We start from the raw sequence: 19,048 nt of genomic DNA on the forward strand, positions 1-19,048 counted from the left end.
TTTAAGAAGAACATTATTCCAAATCGGTTGTTCATGAAGAGAAAGGAGAGATGAATAAGAGGACGAGACGTAAGGGGAAAGGAGACTACGAGAATGTGAAAGAATAGGGCAGCGAAGACGAGTTAAGGAGGATGTAAAAGATAAGAATTCTTGAAATGTGAAAGGGGAGATGAAAGAGGATTCCATGCTTAACCAGACAGGGGGATGATGTGGTAGATCAGATGATAACCAGCGAGTCGTTTGTTTCAGAGAAAAAGCGCGATGATAAAGTTTGAAATCAGGGAAACGGACTCCAGAGTGAGCTTTGTCTTTACGTAATGAAGCAAGGGCTATTCGGGATCTTTTACCGTTCCAGAGGAATTTCAGTAGTAGGGAATCAATTTTCGTAAAGAAAGAGAGAGGGATGTGTAAAGGGAGCATGGAAATAGTATAAAGAAGGAGGGGAGATAGCATCATTTTTATAGAATTGAGGCGACCCCACCAGGACAAAAAGAGTGGATGCCAACGAGTGATAGCTGCATCCATTTTCTTATATACATAATCAAAGTTTAGCTTGAGAGTCTCAGATAACAAAGGAGCAAACCAAACTCCCAAGTATTTAATTTTGGAAGGTTGCCATGAAAAACCTTTAGAAGAGAAAAAGTGCTTCTGACAAAGAGGATTTAAAGGCAGAATCTCACATTTATCAGCGTTCAAACGATATCCGGAGACCGCAGAAAATGAAGAGACTTGTTGAAGAAAAGAGGGAATGGAAGTAGCAGGGTCAGAGCAGTAGAAAAGAATATCATCGGCATAAACCGAGAGCTTGACTTGTTGGGAACCAAAAGTAAAACCAGAAATAGTGTCGTCTAAACGAATTTTCGTAAGGAAGGGTTCTAAAGCCAAAATAAAAAGTAAGGGAGATAGTGGGCATCCTTGTCTAACTCCTCTATGGCGGGAGAAATAATCCGAAGACATGCCATTAACAAAAATAGAAGCTTGAGGATTAGAGTAAAGCAAGGAGATAACAAAGATGAATTTAGGAGGAATACCAATCCAATGTAAAGCCTGAAACATGAAATCCCAACCAATGCGATCGAAAGCCTTCTCCGCATCAAGGGAGATAGCTGCAAAAGGAAGAGTGAGTGAGGAAGATTTACCAAGTATGTTAAGAAAAACTCAGGAATTATCTGAGGAGAGACGTCCTTTGACAAAACCAGATTGTTCTGGTCCGATGATGTCCGGTAAGAGAGGGTCCATACGTAGGGCTAATATTTTTGCTAGAATCTTATAATCAGTATTGACCAAAGATATTGGTCTATAGTTTTTGCATAGGGAATGGTCCTTATCATCTTTTGGAATTAAGCAACCAAGAGGCCATTTAAAATACGTTATAATGCCCAGTGGCGCTAATCTCGCCTGTTATCTGTCCTAGGCACATGTGGTAGGCAGCACTTATTGGGACGTGGTAGAAAGGGTCTCGAACATCTAAAAACAATGCCACCCACCGAGGTTGACCAGATTTTAAAAAACAAAAATCCGGGCATTTCACAAACATAGAAGAGGGACTACAATTTTTCATCAACCCAGGCACACAGAATGACTTAACTGACAAGGTTCAGCAACTTTGACAACATAGACATAGAGGCACTAAGAGAAATTAAGTGCAGTGTTGTACACCGTGACATCTGTGTTAAAATTCTTTTTGAGTAGTGTGGGTAACTAATCATGCACAGGATCACATCTAAAAGTGCCTTCTGTGTTTAGTCGACCCTCTCCAAAAACCGGGACTTTTGCTAAATTGAGTGAATGTTAAAGTGAGACAAGGTGGGAAAACTCCTGGTCACCCTGAACCCATCCAATGATGATTTTGTGCTAGTGTTTATAGCTGGTGGGCACCAACTCTCCTTTCTGAAGACTGGGACTTATGTTTTCATCAGCAGACGTCCACATCAAGCAACAGGGAAACAGGAAATGGAGAGAGAAGGAGGAAGAGAAAGATAGGGAAAGAGTGGCAAATGGAGAACGCAAGTAGGAGATAAGTACAGGAAGTTTAGGCTGGGGAAGGAAAGTGATATAAGGTGGAATCAAGGCCAAGAAGCCTTGGTATTTGGCTACATCAGCATTCAGCAGCACCTACAATTCTGTACTTTTTAACAAATTAAGCACTTCATCAATTCCTGGTTAGGTGGGCAGGCGTAGGGTACAGAATAAAAATCTAATGTGGTGCCTAAATAAAGATCTCCTGTCCATTCAAAGTAGAGACTGACTTACAGCAACCCTTCACTCTCCACTGGGCTATTAGCTCTACAACCACCTGATAGTTGCTAACTGTGTCTAATTGACCTATAACTTCCTTTATATTTCATAATGTGATCTGTGGCGTCATCTAGTGAAGGTGGGAGGTGATAAAACGTCATGATTTGAAAGGGCGTAGCTTCAAGGGGAATGTTTGGGGTGTTACACCCCCTTAATAATTGTATTATTTAATAAACAGTTGGGATCAGGAGATTTCTGACGGGTACGGTAGGATTCTGGTCAGTTTCACCAGGGATTTTTAAATACTCACTCTGACAAAACCCCACACACAGTCGTCTGTTTTGAAGGTCTTAAAACTTGGTTAATTTACAACATGCTGTGTTTTAACTACCCCTCACAATTCGTACTCCTTTCCATTTCCCCTGGCCCTTAACCCCCTCATATGCAGCTTCCCATATAAAGAGCAGCATGAAATGCTAGCGTGATTGTCGGAAATTCTGAATCTCACCCCCCTACCCTCAATCTTACTCACCAAGCTACTCCCCTGATGCTATGTGGTGTGTCCTCGAAGGGTGGATACATTCTTATAGGCTCTGTAGACCCACATAAACTGCCAAAATAAAGAAATTAAATTAATATGTCTTTCTCTCTTCCTTCTAAGTGATTGAGCAAAACATTGAACAAGAGGAGGGACAGAACCGATCCTCTGCAGATCTCAGAATTCGGAAAACACAGGTACCGCCCACCGGAAGCAGTCTTGTGCATGTCTGTTGGGTCTTTTTTTCTACAGGTCCTCATGCCTTTGTCAGAGGGTTTATTATAATTGTGTCTCGAGGAAGAATAACATTTACATGGCCTTAAGCAGGAGTCAGGCACATTTTGAACATATCTTTCACTGATTGTTTGGAGCAAAAACATCTGCACCGACTGCTCGACTGATGCAAACATGATATTTCCACCGATAAATCTATATTTATAAAAAAACAAAAAAACATTTTGCACCCCTTGGTCTATAGAACTGTTGCTTTCGGGGGGTTTCCGGTACGGGCTGGTGCGTGGGATGTTCAAAGGGTGAGGAATCACCAGGTTGATGTTTCAATCAAAACTGTAATTTTTCCCCCTTCCTTTCTATTGAATGAGCCTCTTCTCACTCTGTCCTCTGCATGCCTTAGTCTCGGACTGTAGCCTACTCTGTCACTGATCTGCCTGTCTTACTCTCTGTTGTTGTATTTCTGCTAACTGTCCACATCTCACCTCAGAGATCACAACCTCACTTGCTTTGCACACACACCCGTAAAGTCTAAAATCAACTAACCTTCTCTAGCCTATGTACTAACCCTGGGCGTAGTTTGCGTAGTAGCGCTACACGTAGCTATGTGAAGTGCACTACGCGAGCTACGCGTAGCTATGCGAACTGCGTAGTGCACTGTGCAAAATGCTGTTTACACTGACTGCACAGTGCCGGATGCTTTTCGGCACTGTGCAATCAGTGCAAACCACATCTTGCCCAGTGCAAGCGGTGGTTCTCTGCAGCTGGAGTAGATTTCTACTCGAGCTGCAGCTTTCTCAACGCGGACTGGTAGTTTCTCATCGTGAGCGGTCGCAAGCATACGCAACCATTCACAATGAGAAACCTGACCTCCCTGTGTTGAGAATCTCGCGGGAGGTTTATTTTCCACGCACCCGATCGGCAACTTGATTTTGCTGATCGCGAACGAGGAAAAAGTCTCTCCGGGATGTCATTTTGCTCGCTCTCGGTCACCAACTTGACGTTGAGGACCACGAGCAAGCAAAAAATAACCGCTACGATAAGCTACGCGTGTTTGCACTGTGCTACGTTCAATTCGTGAAGTAGCGCAAACTTTGCAAACTAAGCAAGCGGAGCGTAGTACTTTGCCCAGGTTTAGTACTAATCCCTCCAACCATTTCCAGGTACTCACACCTAACTTATATTAACCTAATCTACCACACAGAACGTGGATAAAATGACTGAAATATTTTACCTTTGGCACAAGAATTATCCAACACAAACAAGATTCCCTAGACCCAATAGTTTTAAGAATATTTGTATCCAATGATTAACAGTACATACAAATATTGAATGCTGTATCCAAAAAGTTGGAATGACACTTTATTATAAAAAATCAATTTTTCCTTCACATTTTATGGTACAAAAGATAAAACTGCATAAAGCTTCACATTTATAAAACAATAAAAAAGACGTTCATAAAAAAACATACAATACATATAAATCACAGGGAGATTGATGACGAACAAATTACAATTATGACCAGCATAATAGATACAGACACAAAATGTAAGACACGATCCTTGTCAGATACACATGCACATCAAGTTGGACATAAAAACACTTCAGCTAATACTTTGCTTTCATCAGAATTGAACCCTGTTTGTGTCTGTCCTTTGATTGTGCTCCTATTGGCGTCAACACGTTTTGATGGTTTCATATATATTGTCCCATCTTTATCAAGACATGGTTTTATAGTCTCTATATGTAAACAATTGCTGTATATCTTTATTTATTTAGAGAGTGTTATATAGCACGAACGTGACCCTTGGGTATCAGAGAGCTTTACATTCACATGAGGTAGGTTAGTTATTATACATCTTAACTGGCATGAGGTAAGTTTTGTACAAAGCAATATAAAAACATTTCACATGGTATGAGGTAGTTTCGGAAATTACATATGTCTGTATAAGGTTCGGATAATATCATGTATAATTCCTGTAATTGTCTGACTTAAAAGTTTCAATGGAGGTTCTTGGATTAGACTACTGAGCTGTACTTGGTGTATTGTGACTCCAGTACCAATAGTTTTGAGTTGTCTTATTCCGTGCATTCTGCATCCGTAGATCTGGATTAGTATTGTATCGATATTGGTTATCCTTAGCCTAGTATGGGATTTTCTCTTCTTTTCCATTTGTTGAGCTATTTTAGAACATCTATGTTCTGGTGGTGGGGATGCCCTGTCTTGTCTATTTGAGGAAATTACTCATTAGGAAGATCTTAGCTTCCCTCTTGAATGTAGCAGTGTTTGTGATTTTCCTTATATTTGAGGGGAGTGAGTTCCAAATTCTGGGGGCTGCTCCGGAGAAAACTCTGTTATACGTTTTCTTCTTCTGGAACATAGGTGGTCTCAACAGCAGCTCCTTGGTACTCCTGACTGGTCTGCCTCTTCCAGATAACTCGATTTTCTGGGCCAGGTATTTTGGTGTTTTATAGTGGAGCGCTTTGTGGGTAATACATGCCATCTTCAGTTGGATTCTGGCTTTGTACGGTAGCCAGTTTAACGATTTCAGATGTGGAGAGATATGATCGAATTTCCTTGCTCCGGTGATGAGTCTTGCAGCTGCATTGAGGCATGCTTTTAGTTTGCCTGTGGACATTTTTGGTAGACCTGCTAAAGTTGTGCATACATATTCAATCCTTGAGTCCACTAATGATTGTACTGCCAGTTTGAGGTCCGCCATAGAAATGAATGGTTTCACTCTCCTAATGTAGTTCAGGTGAAAATGGGCACTTTTAGCCATTGATTTGATGTGGGCTTTCATGTCTAGGTTCTTATCTAGCGTGATTCCTAGCGATTTTGCTGAATCCACTAGCGTAGGGGTGCAGTTTAGTGCTGTGATCAGTTCGGTTCATTCCCTCACTTCTGTGTGGTTCTTTGGTGGTGAAATTAGTAGGAATTCTGTTTTTTGTGCGTTTAGTTTCAGATGATTGGAAGTTAACCAACAAAGTGACAGTTTCAGGGTCTCATTCATTTCCTTGATGTCTTCCAGGGATGCGATCTTCATGTAAATCTGCGTGTCGTCTGCGTACGTGTGATAGGATATGTTTGCAGCTCGGAGAATTTCTGTAAGTGGTTCTACATAAAGGTTGAAAAGAGATGGAGATAGGGTAGATCCTTGAGGGACTCCAATTGAGTTGGGACACAATGGGGATTGTGTCTGGTTGACCAGAAATCTTTGCGTTCTATTCTGAAGGACAGATTCAAACCATTTCAGCACATTTCCTGACAGACCCATCCTGTCATGAAGCCTGGCTAGTAATTTTCCATGGTTTACTGTGTCGAAAGCAGATGACAGGTCGGAAAGGATTAGTAGACATGTTCTATTGCTACCTAGGGCCTGTAACGCATCATCGACAATATGTAGGATTGCTGTTTCCGTGATGTGGCCTGTTCTGAATCCTGATTGGCAGTCGTCCAGTAGCATGAACTTAGCGATGTGTTGGCTCAGTTGATTTTGCACACATTTCTCAATTAATTTGGCAAGTAATGGAATATTGGTAACTGGGCGAAAGTTATTAGGATCTGCTGGGTCTCCCCTAAGTAAAACAAATTGTATAATCAGTGACCAAAATCGCTACATATTCAAGTTATCAGCATCTTCAATACACTCTTATTTTAGCCGTGTTTTACACTCCTATATTTCTAGAAATAGCAGAATTGTCAATTGTCTCCATATAACAGGGATATTATTGGGATATTATTGGTTTCCCCTAGGATTTGCGTGGGTTGGAGCCTCCACCCTCCCTTAAAAACATGCTGGGGGATGTCTCTCCATTGTAACACTGCTTTACTCTACTTGTTCTTAAAATTCGTCCGACTGCTTTACCAATGTAGATGACAAAACATAAAGAGAGGCCTTATTGGGCTCTATCACTTCCATTCACCCTCTATTTCCAAGCATCCATAACGGATAAATGTTACCCATGCATAATAGTCCTTCCTTATGGACCTCTGTCTCCTGATCTCACCTTGTTTCTATGCGAATTCAAGGCATACCACTGGCTATATTCAATTCTTATTTAGGCAGTGAAACTTCCGGCCATACGCAAATGTCACACGCTTGTTTATTCGGAGAGCGCTACGGGTCTGCGCGAGATGTACAATAATCTATCGTTAGTATTACTATATTGATTTTTATACGTTTTTGCTTATATTCCACAGTTTCCACTTGCTAGTTCTACTTTACCTTATATGAAACCTCAGCTCAAAGTAGGTATTATCATGTAGGTTAAAAGTGTGGCGAGTATTTTATGCCGCTCAGTTGATCCACTAAAAATCCCTTTTGTTTTGGTTATCTGTAAGAAATATATAGTATTCCTCATTAGTTTTTAAAAATGACATTCATTATTGCTAGTTTGCTAACTCATTCTATTGTGCACTACACTTTACCTTGTAGTTAGCACTACTCCACGTGTTTGTGCAGTCCGTGAGTTCTGTTGTTGCTTTACTGGTCGACTTTAACTTCGTGATGGTGCAGCTTTAAAAAAACGAAAACATTTGAGTATTAATATATTATCCTCTATGTTAAGCGTTACTTCTATTTATCTAAAATGCAGTCGCCCACCCATTCCAACGGCATTGCTCGCCTTACCTAAGTGCAGCGGTCTCCCCTCCAAAAATAGCTCCCGGTCTCGATGATAGCCACCGGGCACTCTTTCCAATCCCTTCTTTTTAGCGCATGAGAGCTGCTTTTTGATTGGATCTCACTGTCACCAGATTACGGCCTCGCTACTACATCCGGAAACTCATTTTTCATTGATTCATTTCATCTCATGGTGTCCGTTCTTATTTTCTTACGTAATTTTACTTTATTATTTCTACCCATAAGCACTTATGGACACCACTTGATTGGGGATATATGTTATATAATTCCTTCTCGTTGTCACTACGGGGGGCATTATCACAATCAGCGATGTTTTTACAGATAGGATTATCGTAACATGCCCACCTCCCACTCTACTACGATCTAACCTCCACATTGTAAGCGGTGTAGGTTTAGGTGGTTAGCCTTTTTATAGGACATTCCCATTATAAGCGATGATCATCCAAATACTTTAGTCATCGCGTGCCCCCCTACCATTCTAAATTTAATAATACCTCCATATTACAAGTGGTGTGGGTACTGGTATTTGGTAAAATCTATATATGGTATAATTTCTACCAACATCCTACTGATTTATAAAAAAAAATGTATATGGCTTAATTTGCACAAATATCCCACTCATTTACTATAAAAATACTTCTGGGTTGTGCTTATATACATCTTGACTGTAATATAAAACTAATAAATGTTTTAACTATATTCTCAGGCTATTGCATTCTCATATTTCCACGCATCTCCACGTTATGCAGTGAACTAGCTCTATCTCGTACTGACTTCAGTCTAAGGTAGTATGATCTTCATCCAGTCTTCTCTGGAATTAAGACCATCCACCACTGTGTTAAGATAACACATAAACCATTGCTCCCTTTTCTTCCTCTTCTGGTCCAGATCCCCTCCTCTTCTGTTTATCACTATCTTTTCCAGAATAAACCATTTAAACTCACTACAGTCATGGTTTTTCTCCTGGAAGTGGTCTGTCTGGGACATTCTCCTTGTTAGTCCTGATTGCAGACTTGTGTGCTAGTAGTCGTGTCTGGAGCTCTCTACTCGTCTCACCCACTTACCCTAGACCACATGGGCAAATTAAGAGATACACCACATTCTTGCTGTAGCAATTATTTAAGGTGGTGGCAATTAGATTTTTTCCCGCAAAGGACATATTTTTACATTTTAGACATTGTGGACACTTCGAACATGTGCCACAGCTGTTATTGCCTTTGGCTATGTCCCCCCTCAGTGTCCTTTGATTTTCTCCTGTTGTCTTATAGGTTTTTACAAGTGAATTTCTGATTGTTTTATTTCGTATAAATGAAAAAAAGGGTTTCTGTTTTATTTCGTATAAATGAAAAAAAGGGTTTCTGCAATTGTATGTTAGCACCATTATTTAGGATTTTCCAATTCCTATTTACTATATTCCTAATTTGGTTGCTTATTTGGGAGTATTGTGTCACAAACACTATTCTTCCTGTAGCTGCATTTTTTTCTATCTTTATTGGAGTCTAAGAGACTGTCCCTATTATAATACCTAGCTCTTTTAAGGGAGTTTTTAATCAATTTGTTTGGATAGCCTCTAGCTTTTAATTTCTTTTTGAGGCATTCCGCGTGGTGATAAAAAACCGTCACAGTAGTACAATTCCTACGCAGTATTAAAAGTTCCTCGAAGGGAATATTATCTTTCTCCAAACAACCAATAACCACTGAATTATCAGCTGACCTTGGATTTCCGGAGTAGTGTGCTACCTGCCATAACAAGCGTAAACCCTCAACAAGGGTAATAATTGCAATTAATGTAATTTAAGTGTGTCGATAACCATAAATTCATAAATTTTGTAAGGGATAAAGGACCATACAAATGGTAGAAATTATCTGTACAAACTTCTGTAACATAACAGAAGCTAACAGAGTATGAGGCTGTGTAGTTCGTGGCTGTGTTTAGTTTTTAGTTTTTCTACAGAGCAATGTAAATGGGAAAGCAAACATTCAAAGCTCAGTTAAAACTAAAATTAGTTCAAAACTTAACATTCCATTTGTAAATGGTAATTAAGGTAAGTGAAGGTTGTGTGTCTGATTGTTACTGTAGCCACAGTTATATGTCTAACTGTTGCCTGACGTTGACGGGTAGAATGCGATTGGTAATACACCAAAAAAACATAACCTTTTTGACTTAATAGAACAATTGAGAAATTGAATGAAAACAACGTGGAAGGAGAGTAAAACGAGCCAGTGGTTATAGCAAACCAGAGTTGCATTAGCTGCAGTTCACTGTTTGCTACATTCTTGAACTGACTAAAATGCTCAATTGTTCTGGCCAAAAGTAGCCCTTAGTCTTATGATGGGCCTGTTTAAGACAAGTGCTTTCTTTATTATGTTCATTCTCTATGTGTAAAAGGTGTCAGTCTGGCGCTCTGCCTTCTGATCCATTTGTCCTGTAATAAGATTTCACCACCATACAAGAGATTAAATTAGAAGGGCCCCTGAGATTTCTTGGATAGTCTCCTTTTACAAATCTATTGGATACCTTACATCTTATGAGAGATTCACAAAATTCTAAAGGATTGTACGGACATCACATAGAATCTCGAACGTTGTAACGCATTAGTACTAACAAGAGCCAGTAAACAAGCTGCACATTGGGGCCCTTCATGGTCTTCTCCCTGTAGCGAGTGTCCTTTCACAGGCATTGGCAATAGGAGTATTTGTCTGTTACGGTTGCACCGTAGCCACTCATTGTTTCCGGTGCCAGAAATGATCTTTTCAGCATTAAAGAAAGATAGCAAAACTACTCTCATTGTTCCCAAATGTTGTCATGTATGATATCGTTAACATTAGATACATATAAGATGTTTGGGGTGGCTTCTTTTCAAGTGCCTCTCTATGCTATTCTGCAGACACAGCCTTTGCCTGGCATGATGCGCCTCACTGCGGGGTAATCTCCAGCCTGCAGCACCCATAACAGAGGCACAAAGAGCTGTGAACTATCAGCACCTAGCTATGAACAGCCAAGAAGACAATGATCAGGAAAGAGGCAAAAGTCTGGTCTTACCTAAAGGATCCTTCACACTCTGAACGACAGAGACTGCGCCCCCACCCCCGTCATTGGCATTGCTACAGGAGGAATATTCAGGAGTTTCTCTCAGCAAAAAAATCCTACACAAGTTTCTATAGGAGCTCCGTACCCTCTGTATGTACTTCTTGTTTCTAGGTCTCCTCCCTCCTGCTTCAGGAATGTCATCAATACACTTCCGCTGTCTGGGAAAACAACCTCACCTCCATCTTGTGCACCCAAACAGGCTAGGGACTTTTAAAATGGAACCTACCGACCATCCATCACTCTGCTGCCCTTGTACGTACAATGCATACACTATGCAAGTCACATATACACACTTGCACAACACACGTTTGGCATGTTAGTTGCAAGTACCTTTTATATAGTGGTTGCTCTACTGTGCTGTAGAAACAACCTAGTTTGGAATTTGGTAACAAAACAAATGTAATATCTTACTGTGCATTGACAAGACAGTCTCAGACAATGCCAAATAACTCATTTTCAGTGAGTGAATAAATAAAATATTAAAAATCAAACTTTAATACAGATTAGTGTGGGAAGATCATTAAATGAGACCTTTTCTTTTTTCTGCACCAACTCCTCTTGTGTAGCTTGCATACCCTGTATCAAGGCTGGAAAACTCCAGAATATGTTTAAAAGGGCTGTCCTAGGGTTGGCACACAACAGGCTAATATTCACAGTGTTTGTGATGTGCACACTTGGACTTGCATGTATTAAACTGCCTTCCCCAGATATGGAACACTATGTATGTTTTTTCTTTCTACAACTTACAAACTCAGATTGCTTTCTACAGTTTACATACTCAGATTTCCTGCAATCTCAGAAAGCCTTCTCCCACTATACTAGTAGACCCTGCATGAAAAATTGACCTTGACTGACTTCAGCATGGTTCCTCTCCCTTCTGTCTTCAGAGTGACCCTTTTCTTACTTTCCATCCTTCACATGCCTTCTATTCCTGAGTATAGCCTCCTCTCAGTCTCATGCCTGTCTGCCATAGTGTCTCATATTGTAAGTCTGCAATTGGGGAATACCTAATTTAATAGATCACAACCTCACTGCTTTAAAACCGTATCGCTGGAACCTAACATTACCTAATCTCCAACAGCCTACCTATCTAACCAACCATTCACCTGACACATATAGCCCATGCAGTGTCTTGTGTATTATGGAACGAGGAATCCCTCTGGTCCCTAACGGACTATGTAGTCTAGTGACGCAAGTGATTGGGTGTGGTTAATAATATTCATGATGTAGAACATGTCAGTTAAAGGTTACACTCTAAAGAATAAAGATGCATAATACCGAACTCTGAGTAGCTTGATTAATTTAAATGCTACCATGCTGGGGAAGACACTACAACTGGTGACAAGTAGGGAATACGTAAACCCTGCAACCTGCAGAGTTGATAGTGCTCTCCCAGAGAGTTTGAGAGGTCCAGAAAACAAAGTGAGAATCGACAGTTGGTGTATGTGAAGTCAAAGTGCAACTCCAGGAAGTGCAAGACCTTCGAAGAAAGTCAAAGCCCTTCAGAAGATCTCATTTATCGTCTGTCAGAAAATTGCTAATATGACCGAGAAGATAAGAAGTACGAGCCACAACCCAACACAGAGCCATCATTGATACAGTACAATAAAGTTTGTAAAGGCAGTGATAACCAGGTAAAGAACGCCAACAGAGACAGCAAAGTGAAAAATAATGCTGCGTTCAGAAGTCGCTAAAGGCGAAGAAGCGCTAAAAGGGAGAGACCAACCAGGTGTTGGAAAGCAAAGCCTTAAATACATAAAATACAATTTCACTCACCTGAACCAGAGTTACAAGAGGCATCCGATCTCAGCTTCGGTTGCAGCTGTGTAAGTGAACACACTGGGATTGCGTTTTCGGAGCTGTCGATCCTGAAGAGGCACCCCACTGGAGTAGCCGGGTTGGGCTCAGTACAACTCCAAAGTTCTTCAAAGATTGAAAGTTCCGCTGGCTGAGAAGAAAGAGGCCACATTTTAAAAATCAGTCTGGGACGAACCAGAGGCCAGCATGTCACAAGGCCATCAAGATTGTATGAATGAGACAGGTCCTAATGGCCAGCAAACAGTGTTGGAAGTAACTCCACTCTCAAAGTCAGTAAGTTCCACAGCTGCTTATACGGCTGCTCTCTTTCTGAAACCACCATCTACTTTCAATACTGCAGAGAAGAAAAATATTGGTGCTAGATGGACTGCCTGGATCAAAGCTTTTGATGATTTCATTGATGCTCTGGAAGTAGCAGATGACAAAAAGGTCATCAAATATCTCAAAAACATAGCAGGAGAAGGAGTAACGGAAGTTATAAAGAAAATACCACAGGTGGTATCATGATGTTAATTCAGCAGTGTACCTCAAATTCAATCTGGTGGCAAATTTTGATTGTGAAAGGTACATTTTAAATCAAGAGTGACGAAAAACAGGCAATCGAAAAAAATCATACACCTAAAAGTCATAGATGGTTGCCGTTCTGATTCCTTCAGACACCGAATGGCCAGAGAAATGCTCAGTCTAGAGTGTGTGTGTTTATGGCGGCTAGAGTTGAAGAACATGCCGACAAATAAGCCGCTGACTTGGAGACCGGAAGGCTCCAGAGTGGATCAGCGTTGAATGTGAAGAGCAAGACAATGCACAAGATGTAAGGACACAAAATGATGTCTCCAAAGAAAAAGAAGCTGTGTTTTCTTTTCCGCATGAAGGTAAATGTCATGCCATTGACAGATATGTGAAGGCTGCAGGAAAGAGAACAATTATTTTGCAGTTTGCAAAGTGAGAGTAAGGGTGAGTGTGTCACATTGTGAAAACAAAATGGCTGCCAGTGCATCTTGTTATGAAGACAAAATGGCTGCCAGAAAGTTTCAGAAGCATTCCAGTCACACCCACCAAGTAAACAATAACATCAGTTGAGGCAACTAGAAACTGAAAGAGGCCGATTGTCATCTAATTCCTCATTGAAAGGTTCTTTGATGTCACTGTCGAGCAATAGTGAAGAAGATGGGTGTGCAATGTCGATGCTGACTACTGTAAGACATGCACATGTAAAGTTGTTTTTTTGCAAGGAAGAATACAAGCTGGAAAAGGATCGACAAGTGAAATTATGACACTCATTTATTGTCCTAAAATAAAATTGAAGGTTAATGATTGCTATATGCCGCTTTTCATAGACAGTGGTGCATCGATAAATATCATGCCAGCTGAAAAGTACCCTGAACTGTCTCCAGTACGCTTCTCACACCATCATAAACCAAAGTATACATGTGGGCAGCCTCAACGCCGTTGCAGAGTCAAAGTTCATTTTTTGGTTACCATGACACACAAAAAGACGAAGGTACAAGCCCCAATCCATGTCCTTTAGGGCACTTTGTTGAGTGCCTGTTTGCTCAGCTTCTGCACTGCTGCTCACATGGGACTAATATCTGTGAATTACAATGTAATGAATAGGTTTCTGTCAATGTTCCATAGATGAGGAAAACAAAGGAAATGAAAGTGCAATTCACATTAATGAGGGCATTTGTCCTGTTGCTCAACAACATCGTTGAATTGCATTTCATCCACATGAAGCTGTTGAAAAAGAAATAGAGACTTTGCTGGAACATGATATCATTGAGTGGTCTACTTGTCCGCTGACATGGAGACCAGAGGGCCCCAGAGTGGATCGGCGTTGAGTGTGAAGAGCAAGAAAATGCACAAGATGTAAGGACACAAAATGATGTCTTCATTTGGACTATTAGGGTCATCGTTATCTGCATTCCCTCTTGCAGGAATGAACTGCGGTGTGGCTTCCCTCATGGGTCTTATCCGCAGAGAGGAAGAAAGTTAATTATGATATCCAATTATTGTTGTAATGGCGGTGTTAACTCTACTTACAGGGAAAGCTCCTATGTGGCACTGTTGACTAATGGCTCTAACATCATAGGGACTATTCTGTCCTGTAGTCATCTCCCATTGGACTATGAGTTGATGGGAAAGCTTATTTATGAGACAAAGAAACTCACCCTCATAAAAATCCTGTATCTGATCCATCATTTCTTCTACTTCCATTTCTTGATTGCTCAACCAATTTAATACAGCATCAGCCTTATTGCATCCTGACGTGACTGAGGTACAGTAAAACAAAGAATTCGAGAGGTCGGGACAGGTACAGGAGGTACGGGATCATTAGCCATTTCGGACGCAGTGGCCTGGGATGGAGAGGGTAAAGGATGTACCTGTACTGGTTGGAAAATAGGGTGTTGGACAACAGTGGGTAAAGGAGGTGGAGCCGGAGGTACAGGAGGAACGACATTTGGTGGGCCAGGGAGAAGAGGTGTTAAGGGTAAATAAGGGGGTAGGGGTTGTTCGATCAATAATCCATCAATGTCTGAATCTGCATTTTCTGGGTGGACCTGAGCTGCTACTGTTGGCCTGACTATATATTGCTTAGATATTAGCAATATATGCTCTCAATCTAAACATTCATTTTTCTCCTGAACTTCTTTATCCTGCAATTCCCTATACTTCTGATACTCTGTCTTCCTTTCCTGTTTCCTTTGTACGTTCTCTGCCTTGAGCTGCCGCTTCTTCACTTCTTTCCTCCACATACGCAAACTGTCAAACCTAGATGGCCTAACTTTCTTTGTGAATACTCGAGTTTATGAGGGTCCATTGTTCCCTCTAATGGCCATTGCAACTGGGGATCCCATTTTGTATATTTGTTTCGACAATGCATTATACATGATGGGACAAATACCATATTTGATGTACATCTCAAAATTTGGCGTACCTTCTGGTGGCGCCGGCTCACTTGCTTCCAAAATGCTCTGCTTATCAAAGCAGCAGCAATAAAACTTCCAAAGTGTACTCATTACAGGCATATTATAAGATATACAAAACTTATCAACAGAGAGAAATAAAAAATGTTCTCAGGTTACCTGTAAGAAAAAATGTTAATCAATACAAATAGCAAATTCCAAAGAAGGTTCTAAACAAATTCTAAACAAATCCAAAACAAATTCCAAATAACCAAAAGAACCAGTTCAATACAAATCTACCTTATTCATAGTCTTCAACTCCCACCTGTCGATCCTTCCTGATCCAAAAGAATGACCGTCCGAGGGCCCCAGTGGAGGTTAGCAGCCGCCGGGTAGATCAGAGTTGGAGAGCTGAAAAATCACCTTGGACAGGAGAACTAGTCTCTTCAGGTGGTGCGCTCCTCAGTGAAGTTTGTCTTACTGACACGATCTCCTTCCCTGGTCTGACTGCGGGCCTTCGAAGGGGCCCAATGTTGGGTGTCAGTTTGTGGAAGCGGATTATCGAAAACCCACTTGTGCAGGCCCACCCTTCGTCCACGGGGTCTAAACAAGTAAGGAGGAATCGACACTGGAGTGAAGTACAAACCATGATCATTTATTAGCATTCATGAATGGGGCCTCATCAGGTAAGCACCATAGAGATACTCAAGGAGGAAGCACACCGAATGATGGTTACACTGGTTTTTATAGCAAAAGACCACAAACAAGGGATGCCATGGGGTTAATAGAGCTTTGGGAAGAACACACAAATGAGGTAACAGTAAGAATCAACAGCCTTGGTGTTTTGTACAATCATCGCATCCTAAAGCTGCACAACAAGATAGGCTATCTGGGTAATCTTTACTTGAGGCTTTACCATTGTCTGAAAGCTCCGAGCAGACGCCAGCTGTTCTTTTGCACTGACTCCGCATGTGTACATAGCCTACAATTCCCCAATCTAGATTCTTTACCAATGTTTATGCAGGTGCGATGTCAAGGATAGAGCCAGGGCTGAAAGTAGGGCAGGGGTAAAAATGGATGATGCATAGTTCAATCAAAAAAACTAGAGAATCAGATTTTAAATTTCAACATGTGGATACAAAAGGTTGAGTTTCGGAGTTTCCTCAGCTGTGAGTATGAATTATAGTGATGATATGCTAGTATTTCGGGCCACACGGAAAGAACATGATAGAGCCCACAACCAAATATGCCGTCTACTTGCTGATGCAGGGCTTACTTTGAATTCTGAAAAGTGGGAATTTTACAAAATAAAATTAAAATTCTTTGGGCACATTTTCTCTGATGAAGGGACTCCAGAACCAGCCAAAGTTCAGGCTTAGTTATTCCTCCTCTCCTCCATGAGATGTAACCATGTTACATTTTTTTTCTTGGGATGACTGTCATTGCTCCAAGTACATTCATGTCTTTGCCTCTGTGAGTGCACCATTTAGAGACCTGATGAAACAAAATGTTTTATTTCAATGGTCACAAGAGGGTGATCAAAGTTTCAAGACAATCAAACGTGCAATTGAAAATGCTACTGAAATGGCATATTTTGATCCTAAATTGCATACAGAGATTGTTGTGGATGCCAGCCCAGTGGGTTTGGGCATGATTCTTGCTCAACATAGTGGACATGTAAAGGCGCTTTGCAGCGTATGCTAGCCAGAGTTTGTCGCAGACTGAACAAGCTTATTCCCAACCTGAAAAAGAAAGCTTCACATGTTGTGTGGGCTTGGGAACACTTTCATGTGTTTCTGTTTGGAAAACATTTTACACTTGTTACTGATCACCAAGCACTAGTCACTATTTTTGGCAATCCAAAGGCCAAGATGCCCCCTTGCATGGAGAAGTAGGGGTTACGACTACAAGAGTATGACTACACTATTGTGCTCCAGCTGTAAAAAGATGAAAACCCTGCTGACTACTTTTCTCAAGTGCCCCTAAAGTATCAGAGTACCCCTTCTAAAATGGTTGAGGGCTATCTTAATTTAATTGTGAGATCCAGTACCCAAGCAGCCATATCTGAGGAGCAAATAAGTGCTGCTACCAATGCAGAATGAAATATGCTCATACTCAAAGACATTAATATTTATCAATCCTAGAGAACACATGCTCGACCTCTCAATAGCAAAATTGAATATCAGAAATTAAAGAATGTGCGAGAAGCACTGTCAGTTACACAAGAAGGGATTGATTATTTTGTGAGGGTCAAGAACTTTCATTCCTGAAAATCTCAGACAACAAGTCATTGAAGTGGTCCTTGAGGGACATTGTGGAATTGTTGCCACTATGCGAACCCTTCAAGACCGTGTTTGTTTTCTTCATCTTGATGAGATGGTTGAAAAAGAGCTACAGGCTTGTCATTTATGTAACAGTTTATGTCCAAAAGCAACCCAGCATACTTTGAATGGGCTGGATCTTCCAAAACATGCCTGGGAGAAACTTGCAATTGACTTTTTTGGACCCCTTGACAATAGACATTATCTCATAGTAATTGTAGATGAGTGCTCCCAGTTTCCTCTGGTGGAAGACCTTTCGTCAATCACTCATGATCGGATCATTGAAAGACTAGAAGGACTATTTTTAACCTGGTGTGTTCCGTCAGTCCTAAAATCTGACTGTGGTTCACCATTCAATAGTCATGAATTCAAAGACTGACTTACTCATTTAAATATCAAACACCAGAAAAGCACACCTATCTGGCCACAGGCTAAGTGTGCTGTTGAACATTTTATTAGCACCTTTAAGAAAGCCATACAGAACGCTGCAATAGAAGGACTTGAGCTAAAGTCAGTTCTTCATTCTGCTCTTCGAGCATTCTGATCAACTCCTCATTCTACAACCGGCGAAAGTCCGACCACCATGATGTTCAGGAGAGCTATGGGTACCAAGTTGCCCCAGTGGACAACTGATAGAACAATTGATGCTGAGAAAGGTTGAATCACCAATTCATCTCACAAGTCCAGAATGAAGACTTGTGCAGACAAACCTTGATGTACTGGATTTTAGTTTTTCAAAAAGGAGTCCTTGTCAGACAGAGGTGAAAATGAAAATCTGATGCTCTATTTGATGCTGATCCATTGCAAGTTGTGAATTCCAAGGGACACATAGTGATTGCTCGCCCTGGAAAGTCCATTACAAGGGATTCCTCACATTTCAATCGCCTGCCTCAGAGTCTGTGGGTTTGATGCATCAGGAGTGAGACTCTATCATCAGAGGGCCAGGAGAGCCTAAGGACTGAAACTGTGTTTTAATCGCCAGTGGCTGCTGTGGTTGCCTCTCCTGTTTCTCCTTAACCTCAAACAATGACATCTGAAGGAGGGGTTTGAGCACCCCAACGACTGATTGAGGAACTATGATGTACATGTTTTGTTTGTACTTTTTATTTAACAGAGGGGGAGCTGTAGTGTCTTGTGTATCATGGAGTGCAGGACTCCTATGGTCCCTAATGGACTCCGTAGTCTAGTGACATACGTTTTTGGGTGTGGTTATTAAAATTCATGACCAGTCCGTGTCAGTTATCGGTTACACTCTAAAGAAT

General features: G+C 41.0%; 1 protein-coding gene across 1 annotated transcript in view; it reads left to right on the plus strand.

Annotated features, from left to right (window-relative positions):
* The window catches only part of LOC147703693 (syntaxin-1B), a 410,801-nt gene that overhangs the window by 288,996 nt on the left and 102,757 nt on the right, over positions 1 to 19,048 (plus strand). Inside the window, exon 5 of the mRNA XM_086932048.1 lies at positions 2,900 to 2,973. Within this exon, the coding sequence (XP_086788174.1) occupies positions 2,900 to 2,973 (74 nt within the window). The remainder of the gene's footprint in view (positions 1 to 2,899; positions 2,974 to 19,048) is intronic.

Source organism: Lissotriton vulgaris, chromosome 7 (genome assembly GCF_964263255.1).
Source record: "Lissotriton vulgaris chromosome 7, aLisVul1.2, whole genome shotgun sequence".
NCBI lineage: Eukaryota > Metazoa > Chordata > Amphibia > Caudata > Salamandridae > Lissotriton > Lissotriton vulgaris.